This window comes from Chroicocephalus ridibundus, chromosome 1, assembly GCF_963924245.1.
Source record: "Chroicocephalus ridibundus chromosome 1, bChrRid1.1, whole genome shotgun sequence".
Classification (NCBI taxonomy): Eukaryota; Metazoa; Chordata; class Aves; order Charadriiformes; family Laridae; genus Chroicocephalus; species Chroicocephalus ridibundus.
In genome coordinates, this window is record NC_086284.1 from 211,983,161 (window position 1) to 212,000,292 (window position 17,132).

At 41.7% G+C, this 17,132-nt stretch overlaps 1 protein-coding gene across 1 annotated transcript in view; it reads right to left on the minus strand.

Moving 5' to 3' along the window:
• Positions 1-2,102: 2,102 nt before the first annotated feature.
• ELAPOR2 (endosome-lysosome associated apoptosis and autophagy regulator family member 2) overlaps positions 2,103-17,132 on the minus strand; it is a 111,674-nt gene continuing 96,644 nt past the window's right edge. The window contains exons 18-22 of the mRNA XM_063323566.1: positions 16,056-16,157; positions 12,935-13,061; positions 11,982-12,160; positions 10,821-10,986; positions 2,103-7,448 (exon numbers count right to left, since the gene is read on the minus strand). Coding sequence (XP_063179636.1) covers positions 7,389-7,448; positions 10,821-10,986; positions 11,982-12,160; positions 12,935-13,061; positions 16,056-16,157 — 634 coding nt within the window. The 3' untranslated portion in view covers positions 2,103-7,388. The remainder of the gene's footprint in view (positions 7,449-10,820; positions 10,987-11,981; positions 12,161-12,934; positions 13,062-16,055; positions 16,158-17,132) is intronic.

Sequence of the window (17,132 nt, forward strand, 5' to 3'; positions counted from 1 at the left end):
CTCAGGTGCTCTTTTTGTTCTTAAAATGTACGGTGATCTTCAAAAGTGAAAATGCCTAATTGCATCTCAACGAGATCTTAGCAAAAAATGTTTGATCACTGGTTCACTCATTTGGCACGACTTAATGCTGTCATGCACGCAATAGATTGGTAGCATATAAAAAAAAAACAAAGAGATTTTAGATTAGGTTGGCAAGGAGATGGAAGAAAACCTGTCAGAAAATTAGCTAAGACTGTTATATACCTCCAGCCAAAACAAAGCTGGTTCAGTTTGTCTGCATCAACCACAGAAAGAGAGACCAAAAAAAGTCACAAAAGAGAAATCTAGGAGACATTTACACGTCTCTCGGTGACCTTTGCATTCAAACCAAGCGATTTAAGACACATATACCAGGTACTTAGACAACTGCAAAATACCTTTAAAGTCTGGCTTTTATAACTGCTCTCTTAAAGCTGCCCTCACTCTATTGAAACAATCTCAAATCCTCCCTTCTGCCAGGTCCAAAAAGTCATTAAGGAAACAAACACACCTTTGATTAATGTGTCTGGGCATATTTACCTAAGGGCTTGTTCCCGTTGATCTCATTCCAGCTGAGGTCAATAGCAAAATTCTCATTGACTTCAAAGGCAACACCACTGAGGCTTGAAAGGCAGACACTACAGATACACGCTGTTGGATGAACAAGTTCTCTGGAGCCTAGTTCTCCTGCACTCACAGAGGTTTTTACACATTTCTGTGGAGGTGCAAGTCCTTAGGGCTGAACTGGCAAAGGAAGTAGCTGTTCTTTTGAATTCAAAAATTAAAGATGCAGGGTCTTGAAATTCCTACTCACAGATATATACTTATTTTCTTTGGACATCCATATGTCCACCTGCAAAGACCTCTTGATGTCTACACTTCTGTGACTGGCAACACAGGCAGCTATTTAAGTCTGGGCATCATGGAGCTGTCTAATACAAAAACCCCCGTGACTTTCCCCAAAATAGGCATTGCTCAGCCCCGCATCCCATGCAGAGCCCTGCATTCAGCTTCTTTCTCTCCACAAGCTTTGGAGTGCCTAATGTTTTGGGCTTGATTCCCACGAGGGTCAAGCTTTGACAGGTTGGGAGTCTTGCTTTCTAAACCAAGACCCCTTAAAGCATCTCAAGTTGGGCAGAGGCTACTTTCGTTTGACTTTTGTGTGCACTTTTGTGGATTAAGAGTCTGTTCACAGTATGGCAACAGGTCAGAATATCTGACCGTAATGCTGATGTCCCTGCGCCTACGTTATCTTTATGAAGCTCTTAAAAATGGCTAAGCCAATGTGAATTTCTTCTCAATTTTTATGGAAAGCAGCAATCAGGGTCAAATCCACCCTCACCGGACATTCATTAATATAAATAGCTACATATGAGATTGTCAACCTCTTCTGCCTTTGTATTCAGTGGAGAGAAGTGGGCACAGTTCCCCTGGCTTATCTCAGACTGCTGCTTTGGGCTGAGGTGAATCTCTCCAAACAAAGGCTAGCAGAGCTTGCTCAGATCACAAAGTTTGCACTGAAAATAAAGGCGTTGCGTCAGATGATATTCCACCCCCAGAATCTAAATTGGCGTTACTGAAGCTAATTTATAGCAGGTGAGGATCTTACAGTGCCAGAGTTTTCATTCTTTTTGATAGCACTATTGAGAAAATGACCCAACGTCTGTGTCTGAACAGGCGTTATGAATACTTAGGTAGTTTGAAAGCCACTTGCCTGTGGGTTTTTCATACAAAAAAAAAAAACAAACCACATGTAGCTCTGAAGTTCCAGCCCCACCGAATGTTCACGTCATTTTTGTATTTTACTTGGTTTTGTCTTAAAAGATTTTCACTACTTTCCATCGGATGTCTAAGGATGCAGACTATCTGGTATTGCCTGATGATTCAAGTAATCCAGTTTCAAAACACAGCAAAACAAAAAAGGAAAATGTCAAAGTCTGGCAGAGGCTTTGCACACAATACTAGCATGAAAATCTCTTGAGAAACAGAAATTTATTTATTTATTTATTTATTTATTGCTGTTGTCTCACATCGTCATTTTAGTTTCTCTATTTAGAACAGTTTATAGTTTTTGTTCCCATTTGTGTAAAACTTGGCTTCAGAGCAGAAAACTCTTCTGGTCTCTTCATCGCTCCCACCATATATAAAGACTTGAGTAATTCACCTCAAAGCACAGTGGGTTCTGTCACGGTTCCTTGCATGGTGGAGGGAAGCCTCAGGTACCTTGGCTGGGAGCCTGAAGAGTCGTCACACTGCTCTGAGCCCTGCAGGTAGCCAACGCGGGGAAACGCTGGGGACGAGAGCAAGGCTTAACCCAGAATCTGTGGTGCCTTACTGGAGGCTGCAGAAAAGTTTATTTATTTGTCATCAGAAACCATAACTTCAGAGTACCTGACACAAACCAAGAGTGCAGAAAGGTCTGTGGAAAACTGATCACTTTTTATTTATTGGCTGAGCAGAAAAATAAGACTCAAAAAAATCATCGCCAGTCAATCTGAAGTAAACAAGCTTTGGCGTTTTTTTTTGTCTTTGTTCTTGGTTGATATTTTTTTTTTTTTGTAGGAGAGGTGGGGTTTTTTTAAATCTTGAGTGAAATTTGAAAGCAAAACAAAAATCTACTGTGGCAAACCAAAAGATTTTATTTTGTCTTCAAGTGGTTATTTTTCCTGAATTAATTGAATACAACTGGTTTCAGGCATAGCCAGAGAAATTTCAAAAGGAGTTGTCCTTTCAAAATGAAAAATGGTCAAAACCTATTTTAAAAATGTCATGTTCTACCTAAACAAAACAAATCCCCAAAATGAGCAGAAAATGTCCAAAATATCCTGACTCCACCCAGAAATCTCAGCTGTGGTAAAGAGCTGCAATCCTTCACCCAATTAGTACACTTAGAGTAAGGGAGACGAAAACAAACCCTTAACTCATCACCAAACACAGTCTGATGCCCATGATGTCATTGCCTACTCATTAATGCTTGGGTCCGCAAGATGAAAGGCAGAAGCTGTTTATCCACAGCCACCTCAAAGCTTCTCAGCAACACAGGCAGAGCTGAGCTTTGTCACTGCAAGAAGGAAAGAGGCCAAGGCCAGGCTGGGCTGGTTTTGCAATAGGAAGGGGATGGGTAGGAAGCAAAGGCTGGGGGGGCGGCCTGGAGTGCTCATCTTCTCTCTTCTCCTTCCTCTAAGGAAGTGGCAGGGTCAGGAAAGGTCTTCTCTCGCCCCAGCGGTGCCACTTCCCTACACACACCAACCCCTCCTTTAGAGGCAACAACGGCAAGCAGATAATGACTTTCTAGCACATTGCCATTTTAAATATGGAAGAAGGCAAGGGCCAGAATGGGATGTATATAACATCAAAACTCTCAGAGGTCACTCTTGCACATCTTTTATTCAAGCAAACACACATCCACCCAACCTCGCTTTGGTTTCAGGTGCTGTTAGAGCACCCAGTATATGAGACCTTGGAGTTTTCTTCCTGATGACATCCAACTCTGTACATCCAGAGAAATAACCAAAACACAGTGGCAGCTTATGATCAACTCAATTCTCATGTCTCCCTCGCTCCTCCTGCACGTATTCAGTGTGGGCACATCCAACCAGGTGACTGGGGATGTCACCGTATGTTGTGACACACACTGTGTATTTTAGGATGAGCCTGACCTCGTTTTACGTCTGTTCCTACCTCCTTACATGCTTGCCAAAGAAGCACAGTTCACAAGCATTCAAAAGCAGCAAGAAATAAAAACAAGGGGATTCAGTGAAAGAAGCATACAAGGGGAAAGACTGAGAGAGACGACCAAAGATAAGCAGAACTTCCCAAGATTTCTCTTGAGGTTATCATTCCCTGTTACATTATATAGAATAGATATTTAAGGCCTCCGTGCTTCATGATATGGACCAACGAGCGGCATTCCTTGCTTAGGAAAAATGTCATCCCCGTTGGCATGTCAGCACCAATTGTAGCTGTTTTTACTCTTACATTGAAGCACTTTGTGTTGACCACTGCTGGGGATGAGTCAACAACCGCTGGCTCCTAAATGGCAACATCTGCTGCTATCTTGTCTGATTATAATTAAGTATCTCCATCTTATGGGTACTACTAGCTCTGGCAGGACAGGCAAGCCAAAAACTGCAAACTTTCCCTTACTAATGAAGAGTCTCAGAACCTCTTTTTCAAGAGCAAGTAGTCAAATCCTTTCTTTGAACAAAGATGACAGCTCCTTGAAGCTACTCAGTAACTTCCCTTTATGACTCTAAGACACTTAATTTTCCCCAAGCCTAGACTCTTAATCAATCGTATTATATATTACAAACGTCAACCAACATAATCAGAGCCAAGACAGAATACATTTGCACATTTCCCCCCTAGCAAGCACTGTCAAAGCTGAGACAATAACATTCTGCTAATTTGCCAATAATTTATACAGAGACACCACTAAAATGTGCTTAATCCTCGAAGAGATTCAGTTGCTTGACTCCAGATTTCAAAGAAAAGCGTGCAAATGCAGCAATAAAATGCATTCCGTTTAATCAAGTGAACACATAACAGACTGATCACATTGTTTTATGGCATCAAATAACAGTTTCTGATGTGATTCCATGTGGGAAAAAGGGGGAGGTTGCTGTAAGTATATTTTGGCAGAGTACTAGAAGAGGTCACAGACAGCTGATTTCTTAATGAAGTGTTAAAGGCTTCCAAAATTTGCCTCTTACTGGAAAATGGAAACTGCCCTTCTCTACTATATCTTTAACAGAAAGAAAAGAATAGCAGAAGTCAGCTAAAATATGCCAGTTTTAACTTGCTGAATTGTTGGAAAATTACATTTTCTTATCTTAAGGTAAATAAAGTCTACAGTATTGGTTTGTATCCCACTAAGTTAGCACTGTACCAGATACGCTATTAGATTGTCTGGAAGGATTTTCAACAATATCATAACAAACCATTTGGAAGCAGAGCTGACAAGGGTCGTAGCAAAGTCAGTCAGAGCTGACAAAAAATTTCCACTCTGTACTTTATTTGGAAAATAAAAGGGAAAGAGAAAGGAAGCAAACAAACTCGCTGCGGTATGAAGTCAAAATAAATATAGTTCATAAAAATTAAGGCATTTTGGAGATAAGGGTCCAGCGATGACACAAAAAATTATGTTCTGGAGAATGAGCTGTAATTATGGCTTGGAAAACATATGGAGAGAGAAGGGAAAAAAACAAAGGAGACGTAGACAGATGCAGTTTGATGGCAGTGAAAAGCTCTATCCACCACTGCAGACCTGCAATGTCCAGGAAAGGCTGCAGTTCCACCACACATCTCAAGTCCAAAATTTCAAATATATTTTCACTTTATTTTATGAATGCCCATCAGATATATATCTTTGATGCTACAGCACACTAGTTGAATAAAAATCAACAACATAAAAACCCTCTTCATAAAAGATCCAAGAAGTGAAATCCCAAAGCCATAACCATTTACTCCGTGAGCATATCATCTTTGACAACCATATATAAATGACATCATGACGACAAATACAATGTACAATAATAAGTGTGCAATGGTACAAAATATACAAAAAGGAATGTGTATTTAATATACATTCAACAATACCCCATAAAAATCTTTGTTGGGAAAGTGAAGTGCCTTTTCAAGAACAACAAAAAATGTACACCACTTCAGTTAAGATGCCTGAAGTATCTCCCATCAAAAGAGTAAAGCTTGTGTTCTTTGACTGGAGATATAAAATAACTGAGCTGAATTTTTCCTAACAAAAAAAAAAAAAACAAAAACAAAACAATAAAATCTAAACTTCATAAAATTTTTGTCCACATCTATAGTATAATAAAATATTTAGAGTGCAGAAAACTCAGTTTAATTTAAATTTTAGTTAAAAGTGGGCCCTCTTTTACTGATAGATCTACTCAATCATATAAAATCAAAAATCTGTATTCCTTATAGTAAAAAGACCATTTCTGCCCATGTGTCTTTTCCGGTTTTGATGCATTCAGCAATTCACGTAATTTTGCTATAATGAAAATATGACTCTGACCAGAGGTCAATACAAGAATCATTCCTCATTTTCTCCTGGCTCTATACAAATCTTGCATAATTTTACTCAAATATTTTTTGCCTAAGGTTCAGATTCCTTTGAGTTCAAACTCAATGGGAATTTCAGGAAATTATTACAGTGGATATTATGAAGATCACATGCTTATAATGTGGCTGATTTTATGAAAAAGTCCACCCAGGCTCCAGTTTTTATGACACCATTTTGTGCCCTTCTTCCAAGACAGGTACTTGCACTGACAGCAGAAAGCATTTAGGTGCTGAGCTGCACAAGTACATAACCCATGCTCAGCTCTGCCGGGCATCTGTCCTCGTTCCTTGCGTGGGTCCAGGAATGAGGGTGGCTGAACATTTCTAATAAGCCTCCCAACCGCCAAAGCTCACCCACGATTTCCAGAAGTAGAGATTCTTGCTTTACCTCCGTAGTTCAGGCTTTGTTGGTTTGCAACCCAGGGAAAGGTGACATATTGGCAGCCCAAGGGAGGGTCCTGAAACTGTCAACGACCTCCCTTGAAAGGACAAGATTCCAGAGAGGGACAAGATGCCACAGAGAGGGACAAGTGCAACTTGCACTTTAGATATCACTTTCCTTCTCTTTATAGAGTTTGAGCCTGCTACTCCCTATAAACTCATGGGCCCAGACCTACAATTCATACAAAAGCAGTTAACACACTTAAATTTAAGAGCACCAGGTTTTACCCCAACCATGATGGCCATGACTTAAGCATCAGAATGGGTTCAACTTGCAGGTGCAACACCACACCTCTTGCATTAGGCCAACGCAGACCATCCAACTCTTCAAAGTATTAAAATCAAAAATACTTTCCAAAGCTCAAGACTCACCTGATGTTCATTCCCAGTACCATTTACAATTTTGATTTTAAGAGACACTCACAGTTATGCTACTAAAGGACAATACGCAACCTCTGTGGGAGGTTTCAGGCCTCTCTGAAAATCAATTCTTACGAGTAGAAGGAGTGACAGGAAATGAAAGGTACCTATAAATCATATGGCATGCTTAAGCAATGCCCAGGTGAATGCAAAAAATTCATGTTATTTGCAGTATGTATATCTCTTCCTGAGTTGAATTTCATTCCCAGTATGGAATCCAAGCATCTGCTTTCTTTTTTTGGCAAGGTACTCAATCACATGGTAAGGCAATCCAATTTTCTAGTTTGCTTCCTGTCTTCTTTCCTCCTAAATGGCCAAGCATTTCTCACCAAGATCACCACTACAATGTGTGCCAGAATATGTTTAAAATATGGTCCTGTAAAAATAGAAATTAGGTTTGTTTCTTTGAAGGCAGCATTAATTCTTCATATATTCTGGGATCTTGAAGATTTCAGCTGAACAGATTCAAAATTATCTTCTTTTTCCTGCAATGGAAAAGACAGGTTCCCATCAACTGGGTTTCCTCAAATTCACTCCAACGGTTACTAATGTCACTTCTCTTAATATCTCCAGAGCAGCCTTTGCCAAAGACCTCACTTTATTTCTACCACAGTCATTAAGTGCACAGTTTGACCCTTTATTATTTTACAACGCTACTAATTCTGTAAAAAATTTGGAAAATCAATAAAATTTTGCCAGTTATATTGTCCATGGCACAGGGTACAGGGAAAATTTGCATTTCGTACTCACAGTATAGGAGAGGTATTCAGAGTTGGGGAATTGCAAGGTAATCATATTTATGGTTATTATTACTTATGAATGTGTTTCCTACAATAAATAAAATGTTCGGACCAAAGTCTGTGAATGTGAACGCCATTGCCTCACTCCTGGATTCCCATCCCAACTCGTCCTCTGGGAGACCCACAGAGCAAAAAGGCTCTGCAAATCCTCTGCCATCTTAAAAACCAGGGCTGGGCTAGAGGGTTGAGTTTTCTTTCTGTTGTTATTTGCTGGGCGCCAGCCGGGGCCCTCTGGCATCAGGGCGAGAAGCACGGACGTACGCATTACTGCGTGCGCCAACAACCCAACGGTCCCTGCAGAAACAATGAATGAAGGAGCCCTCATAAAAATACTCACTAGAAAATGCTAGTTCTGGATTCGTGTATCTACCTTTTATACTTGTTGATATACACAGTTTGGAAACTATGTTAAACTAACCTCATGATCTGACCTTTACAGCTGTCTCCCTCAGAGATCAGGACAGCCTAGTGCAGATGTGAGAAAGAGCAGGGGGGGAAATTGTCCCACGCCAGCCTACTGCAGAGTATATATTTCTTGTTCTGAAGGACCTGGTATTGTTATGCTGGAGACAACAGATGGAATGAGAACAGCCTCCAATCTGAAGCAGTTTCATAATTCTTTAACTTCTATATTCTCATTAAAAATAACTGTCACTTCTTTCTGTACTTACAGACCTAGCCCTGAATTCCTTGGGTACTCAAAACCACTAATAGCTTCATGAGATGTTTTGCTTCACAGAAGCGCCATTGCCTGAAGCTTGAACATATAGTTAGGATACTTCAGATTTTTCTTTATCTCTCGGTTTACATTTCTCCTCTTTTTCTCCCGTTTTCCTCTATATATTTTTTCCCGTATTTTACATGCATATGCAGCAGGAGATGATTTCCTCATCTTTTGCATAAATGAAAACTGATGCCTATAACATTTGTTTTGGAGAAATATACATTAAATTCCGGTTATCTGCAGGGACACAGGACACAGATTTCAGTAAGCTAATGAGGTACTGGAAGCTGAGTTTGCCAGCTATGATTATCTAGCAGGAAAAAGGGAATCAGCTTAGAAATGTCTGACAGGCTTGTTTAATAAGGAGAGAATACTCAGTGAACCTGCTACAATAGATATAGGAACTTTAAAAAACTCTGAATACTAAAGTACTAAAGCTTACTTTAAAGAAAGATAAAAAACCAAACACTTCTCCCACACTCTCGTCTCTATACTTCTAATCAGGAAGGAGCCAGTGGTTGGTACCGCAAATAGAGGCAGCAAAGCTTTTATACTTATCAGGCGTTCAGCAAAACACGACCCTCCCCAGCAGCACTGGTCATTACGCTCAGGCACACCCGCCGAGCCATTTCACGGACAAAAAACAGCCATCAGTATTTCAGAGTCAGTCCCTATGAGACTCAAAATAGAATCAACTTGCATTTTTGCAATTCCGCCACAAAAATTGATGTGATTTCACTTCATTTACATTTTCAATATTCCCAATATTGAATTAAGAATCAATATTGAATTTCTGCCCCTTTCCACAAGGAACAATATTGATTTTGCAAGACAAATAGACAGGTTGGGGTCAAGGGGAAGTTCCGCATATTAGCTGTGTAATGGTAACTTCTCCTTGGAGGGAGGTCTGGGGAGCAGGTAAGTGTGGAAAGTGGACAGAAGTCCAATAAAAAAAAAGGAAAATAACAAAGAGAAGAAAAAAATAAGGGAAAAGAAAGGAGGCACACAGATTTTAATTACATTGCACTCAATCACAGAAGGGAAAAAAAGGAATACAAGAAAAAAACCAATCTCAAAATTCAACATTCTGAACGACTATTTTGACAACAAAATGAGAAAGTGACTTTTTAAAATAACTTTTTATTATGGTCCTATTTTGAAACAACCCACTTCAGCAAAACTGTTTGAAAGGGAAAATGGCATCCACCTTTATCATGATCATAATAGATGCCCCAGCTGGACCCCCTTAAAGACAACACTACGCTTCCCATAGACTTCAAGGCACTTGGAATAAAGAGCAAAGTGCTTGCAGGATCTACCATGATGGTCCTCTGTTGTTCCTCTCAGAAATGTTCAAAGCACACCAAAGACCTTTGTGCTATGAAATCAGACATGCAAAACCCCACATCACACGTGCTGCAGAAAAATTGCTTTTTGCTGTTGCTTCCCACTGAAATGGAGGAGGTTGCTGTATTGGGTATCAGGCTGTGGCTGATGCCTCCTCTTCAACTGAGTCCTACAGTACTCAAAATTATGGTTCTCGAGTCAGCCATGAAGCCAGCCCAGGGTAGCTGCAAGGAGCTGGCTGGTGGCTCTCTTCCCAGTGTTAATTTTCTGTATGTATAATCACAGAATCACAGAATGGTAGGGAGTGGAAGGGACCTCTGGAGATCATCTAGTCCAACCCCCTGCCAGAGCAGGGTCACCCAGAGCAGGTTGCACAGGAACGCGTCCAGGCAGGGTTTGAATGTCTCCAGAGAAGGAGACTCCACCACCTCTCTGGGCAGCCTGTGCCAGGGCTCTGCCACCCTCAGGGTAAAGAAGTTCCTCCTCATGTTTAGGTGGAACTTCCTATGCTCAAGTTTGTGCCCATTACTTCTTGTCCTGTCCCCAGACACCACTGAAAAGAGCCCGGCCCCATCCTCCTGACACCCACCCTTTAAGTGTTTTTAAGTGTTGATAAGATCCCCCCGCAGTTGTCTTTTTTCCAGACTGAAAAGACCCTAGTTTTTTCCGCCTCAGCAATGGAGGTATCTGGTAGGAACCCGGGAAGAGAGGTTCCCCCCACCATTAACTGCTTTTTAGGTATCACCCACACAATAAGGAATGCGACTGAAATCCCTCTGCAGAAGACGAAGTGTTTACTCAATACCTGCAACATTTCCTATCATTATCCAGACTGTGGATTTCAGCGGATTGACTATGGACTGGGTGATGTGTGCGTGGGAGGCTGCACAAAGCACTGTGCAAATTAGCATCACAGCCTCATCACGTCCAGTAATAAATAAAGGTAATAATTATTTTTAGTATTAATAGCAGTAATTACTACTCACCTTTGTCGCCAAGGACTTGAGCTTCCCCAGCAGTGACTGCTTATTTGAATATACTATTTCTTCTTCATTATCTTCTCCTTCCATTATAGCACAGCTGTCAGCAGCTGGCAGCTCGCACTCTTTTGAGTTCGCTGTCATCACTAATTTGGAATATTTATACTCCAGCCTGAAAATATAAAGCCAGACAGGCATAGATTTTTTTTATAAATGTCCCATATTCAAGGTATTTGTAATTTAGATTATCTGCAGTCCTTCCACATAGTTACCTCTGAGGTATTTACTGGAAATTAGATATTTTTCAATCATTAAAAACATGTTACCAGAACAGTATTAACAATACACCAAGCTCCTGCTCTCCAGATTAGACCTCTATCCTTATAAAAGAGCCATGTTTTCCCAAAAGACCACAAGTAGGGCAGGAGATTCCCTGCATGAAGAAGTGTGACCTGCGTGCTGGTTGGGGCAACAGCAGGTCTGACTTCAGTCCGTTATCAGAATCTGCATCACACCCTTGTCCAAAGAGGCTATGGGGGAGGGATGTGTAACAGTGTGTGGCAGGAGGCAGCAAGAGGTGGGGACCGTGATACTGGAGTCTGCATTTGGTGAAGACGGATGTGCTATGGGGCGATGAAATCCCACAGAGGTGGAATCACGTTTTGAAAGTTTATGGCATGAGATTTGGGAAGCAGAGGACAATGAGGATGGGGAACAGCCAGTATGTTTAGTCTGAGAAGAGATCTTTTGGGTGTGCACCAGACATGGACCTGCCAAAAGAGACCTAAGCGATATATGGTCAAGAACCTTATTTTAACCCAACCGAAAGGGACTAATCAGACTGAAGAGATATACTTTTGGTATTCAGACCTTTAGAAAGCTGTGTTACTCAGGACCTAAGGTCAACTTCAAACTCTTTGGCATTAAAAAGTCAGTTCCTGTTGGGAAATTATTCCATAACAAATTACTGTGGATTTTCTATGCTTTCCTCACTAGCATTTTTGATAGCCACTGTTGACAGAAGAAACCTCGGCTTGGTGGATTAACAGACTAATCCAAGATGGTATTTCTCATCAACATTGTCATAACATCAGATCCATGAAATGTCTTTCTGTTCACTACATCAAGGTTTTAGCTTACTTTTATATGGAACACAATTTTACTTACTTCTGGTTCTTCTTCCAAAAATAGCAGGTCAAAGCTACGAGCAGAACGGCTGTGAAAGCACCAACACCAGCTCCAACTTTTAGCCAAAAATCCACTGTTTCACAAGCGCTGGTCCTTTTTTCTGGCAAGGGAACCCCTTTAATGCAATGCTTTGGCTCATTCCATACATATAAGGTTTCCTTTCAAGTGGGAAACAAAAAAGACCAAAAAGTGAGCTGTTTATAGGAAAAGAGAGAACTATTTAGAGTTGAAGAAAACAAGTTGTTTTGAGGTAGAACGGCTAGAAAAGGTTCTTTTCAATGAAAGCAAACCAAAACATGTAATTTCAAGTTTTCGGACTCTAGGTGGAGTCATATTATCTACTCAGTTGGCCCCTTGATTGTGCCTGCAGGTTCAGACATGGTAAAAGGCTTTCCTCTTCCATATTGCTCTTCACCAGGCACAACATGGTGAATGTGTTGTGCTTGCATTGGAGCTGTTGATCAACAGGACAGTCAAGAGTCTGTGAAAGGACTTCCTAATATTTGACTAGAGAAGGCAGCAGCAAAAAAATTGCAAGCAAGGATGGATGAATTTCTCAACTGAAATTCTGAATCCTGTCCTAGCCTGTCCCCGATGTTTGTGAGTGTTAAAGGATTTAAGTCCTTTGGGCACTCCATCCTTCACAAATAACTTTCCGGCATGTATGAATGCATCCAAAGTTCATGTCCTTACCCACATATTTGGTCAGCACAAGCCAGCTCTCCTCCAGGAACCACGCTGTCATTGGCACAAATATCCCTGAGTCTCAACACAGCACCTTGCCAATGAGACTTGGACCCAGCCAGCTCAGAGCCTGGGCTGAGATTTCACAACTCTACCTGCACTTGTATCTGAATTTGCACACCAAATTTCAACAGAGTCCAAGTTATACCCAAATGAACCCATCTGACTTGGAGACATGGGTCCTGTACCTGAAATCCTTTTTTGCAGGCTCCCTCGATCTCATGGTAGTCTTGCTCCGTGCAGAGAGGGCAAGCTTCTGCACTTTCCCATACAAAATAGAAAGTGCATCCATCGCAGGTGCCTGCAGGGCAAGAACTAGGAGGAGAGCAAAGCTTAGTTATCAGTTATGAAGCGCTCTGGGATTTGCATCCTCAATCCACATTCTGCTGCTGAAAATTGGTAATGGGAAGTACAACAAATGGGTAGACATCCCTCAAGTCAGCAGATGGTAAAAATCTAGGGGGAAGAATTTTTCCCAGTTTGTAAAATGCTTTCTCAAGTGAAAACAGATGTTAGGCTGTCAAAGGTCTACAATAACAGTTCAGTTCCTGGCAGTGAGTGCTACTCACTCACCTACAATGGAGAGGAGAGGAGAGGAGAGGAGAGGAGAGGAGAGGAGAGGAGAGGAGAGGAGAGGAGAGGAGAGGAGAGGAGAGGAGAGGAGAGGAGAGGAGAGGAGAGGAGAGGAGAGGAGAGGAGAGGAGAGGAGAGGAGAGGAGAGGAGCGGCGGGAAGGGAAGGGAAGGGAAGGGAAGGGAAGGGAAGGGAAGGGAAGGGAAGGGAAGGGAAGGGAAGGGAAGGGAAGGGAAGGGAAGGGAAGGGAAGGGAAGGGAAGGGAAGGGAAGGGAAGGGAAGGGAAGGGAAGGGAAGGGAAGGGAAGGGAAGGGAAGGGAAGGGAAGGGAAGGGAAGGGAAGGGGAGGGAGCGGAGTCTTGGAGACCAGCAGAACTACTCCAGCATTTCACTGACACGAGCTAGCTCAGCATTCACCTCTATTGCTGTTCTGCACTGGGTGACTGTTCCACATGAATGCTGCTATCTGGTTCCTGCTGCTGTTCTAATGATGTCTGAGTGATTTCGTCCGTATGGAATGGATTTGTCCTGTCATGGTTAATTACTAGAAGGATGTTCACCAGTTAATGAAGAGATAACAGCTTCTCTTGGTCTAAGAAAGACGAATGACCCTATTTTGTATTCAGCCTGCAGAAGAAAGTTGTACTGGCAATGGCAGGACATTCACGCAGCTTTTGTTACTGGCAATTACATCACGTCTAACAGCAGCAGTGGCCAAAAGTCCATGCAAGGAGCTAGGTCATGTAAATGTGAAATATATCCATACAGAAAAATGGATTTGAAAATTTTTTCCTATATCATCTGGAAATCTGTTATCCTGATTCAGACTGGAGATGAGAAGGCTCCGGGGAGACCTTAGAGCCCCTTCCAGTCCCTAAAAGGGCTCCAGGAAAGCTGGGGGGCACTCTTGATCAGGGAGTGGAGCGATGGGACGAGGGGGAACAGTTTTAAACTGAAAGAGAGTAGATTTAGATTAAATATTGGGAAGAAATTCTTTACTGTGAGGGTGGTGAGACACTGGAACAGATTGCCCAGAGAAGCTGTGGCTGCCCCATCCCTGGAGGTGTTCAAGGCCAGGCTGGATGGGGCTTTGAGCAGCCTGGTCTAGTGGGAGGTGTCCCTGCCCATGGCAGGGGGGTTGGAACTCGATGATCTTTAGGTCCCTTCTAACCCAAACCTTTCTATGATCTATGATCTATGATCTGAAGGACTGAAAAATTCACAGCCCCAAAAGCCCATTCTGGCTTACCCTGATTTGAGACAACTGACAACTGTTCTCTCTGGATTATGGAACATTTTTTCAATGTACATGGCAAAAGCATTGACAGACCTTTCTCCTCAGCCTCTTTCATCTTATATTGTAACTTCATGTGATACTAAACACCACGTCTGGAGGATCAAGGAGTTACATGCAGTATTATTTGACATGTATCAGATATCTCACTGTTTGAAAATAGCTGTCTGACTGCTGAGCTAATCAAAGGGGGCTAGGAAGGGAGAAGTCAACAAGAACTGAGATAAGGTACATTATGTCAGCTGTGTGCCATTTCTACCCATGCTCACACTTTTACAAGCAAGGTAAGGTTACTCCTCCCTCACTACAGGTGAGTTACCACAGCTCACCTCCCGTTTAATCTATAACACTAGAAGGACACCTGGAGGATTCTCACACGGCAACTGACAGATAATGGCTTGTTGCCCAGCATAATCTGTAGTGTGTCAGGTCCCTAGGAAACTGGGGTAAGCATCTCCAAACGTGTTCAAACACCAATCACTCCTCCATCCTGTGAAGTAGATGCCTATTTGCCTTCATTCAGGTGAGCATGGTTCACCCATCCCAAGAGGGACAGGGATCAAAGAGGATCCCACACTTCTCGCGCTGTTAGCTTTTGAGAAGAGGACTTAACTTTTGGGAAGGAGGATGAATGAGAGGGCTATCAGCAGTTTTATAGTAACGTCCAGACAGACTAAGACAGTGAAAGGGGAGGGTTATCAGAATTGAGGAGAACTGAAGAATCACAGGGTGATGCTAAAGAGTAATAGAATTAATTCTTTTACTGTTTTCTCTGCAACTTTTGATGTGCAGGCATAAACAGGGCTTTGGAAGAAAGAAGCTTTTGGAGTCACTTGAATCAGAGTGAAGGGAACAAAAAGTCAGGTAAATTAAACACCACTGGTAGAAGGGGTCCAGGATACAAACTGGAGTGATGAGAGATGTAAATAAATATATATAGAACTTGAACTAGACAGGGTCAGGGCTAACAAAAGCATTGTGATAGCAGACTTCACAGTTCCTGGGACAGGTTGCTCTTTTTCAAAAAAAAATCACTTTGTCTGCAGCTACTGCTGTAGATCAAAGAAGAAAAACTTCCTTACAAAACCCCAACAAGGCAGTTCTTATCAGGAGACCAAAGATCAAAATAAGGAACTGAAATAGAGAAGTGGAGACAAGAAACATCAAAATATCACTACATTTTGTTTGGGCTTTAAGCTTGGAACAACCTGCCCAAGCTCTAGCCTCTCTCACCACACAGCCTAAATACAGAGCAGTTGGTCTGCTGGGAGGTGATGGACACACCATCCTTTACCGGGGAGAAATGAGTGAGACCTCCTGGGTGGCTGATGAGGGAGACAGCACTTCTCTTTGCTGTTAAGTATACAATTACTAACGAGTTTTGTGAAGATCACCTGAGGAGAAAAGGCTTCTTGGCACTTCTAGGATATGAATACTTAAATACCTGGGCACAGAAAGCTCTCCTTGGTCTGGTTTGTTGGGGTTGCATCTCATTGTCACAACAGTTGCACGGCCATTTTCACAGGAGGTCGTCACTGTTGAAGACCTAACGTCAAACAAAAAGAGAAATAGAATACATTTCCACTACAGTAAATAAGTGTTGCTGTTTCATAGGTCTCTGTCCATTTACACAACTACAGTACTAAAGAAATACCCTTTACCACAGCATTTTTGCCTTTGTCAGCTGGAAGGAAAAAAAAAGGAGCAACAGAAGCAGGGTAGGTTTCGTCACTTCATTTAAATGTCAAAGTGTTTTGAGATGTCACTCATGGAACCGCTCTGTTTTTCTAGCTAGTTTGAATTCTCCCAAGTCAAGAAATAAACCTGCCCTACAAAACAGAATAGAACGGTTAGAAAGGAGAGTCGCAGGTGCTGTGGTTGGCGTGTTACTCTGCTGGAGAGTTTATGATGACTCCTTGCCTAGTAATCTGAGAACCACACTGTCCCAAAATAGCACAAGGCAAAAGGTATTCAAAAAATGGACTTTATTCCAACATGACAGACATAGTACACACAAAGTAGGGTCACTGTTGTGGGGTTCAATTTGCAGAATCAGACACATAATTTAAGTATTTACATATGCATAAAGTGTTGATATCCAAAGTGCTATAGCTAGTTAAGATCTATCGCTAAAGCCAACACAATCTAGAGAGCAAATCAGTAGAACAAATACAGGTATGTGCCTTAAGATAAGCTGAATAGCCCCACAGGCTTCAGAGTCCAAGCTTAGAATATCAGCATGCGGAAATCTTAATAGAGGTGATCTTTCAGCTAATTCCTGCCCAAGCTGAGGTATTCTTTTTACGGAGGAAAGTGAAGAATAGGAAAAGCACACTAGTAACTGCGCAGGTTGGAAAAATTATTTTTAACTTTGATTGGTTCGTTTTTGTAACATCAAAGTAAATGCAAATGAATGTGAAAGAAAATATGCAGCGGGAAGTGGACATATCAAAGCCATATATGAGAAATTATGGAAAAGATCATGACACTGGAAGTGGCACCTGGATGAATCAAAGCTCTG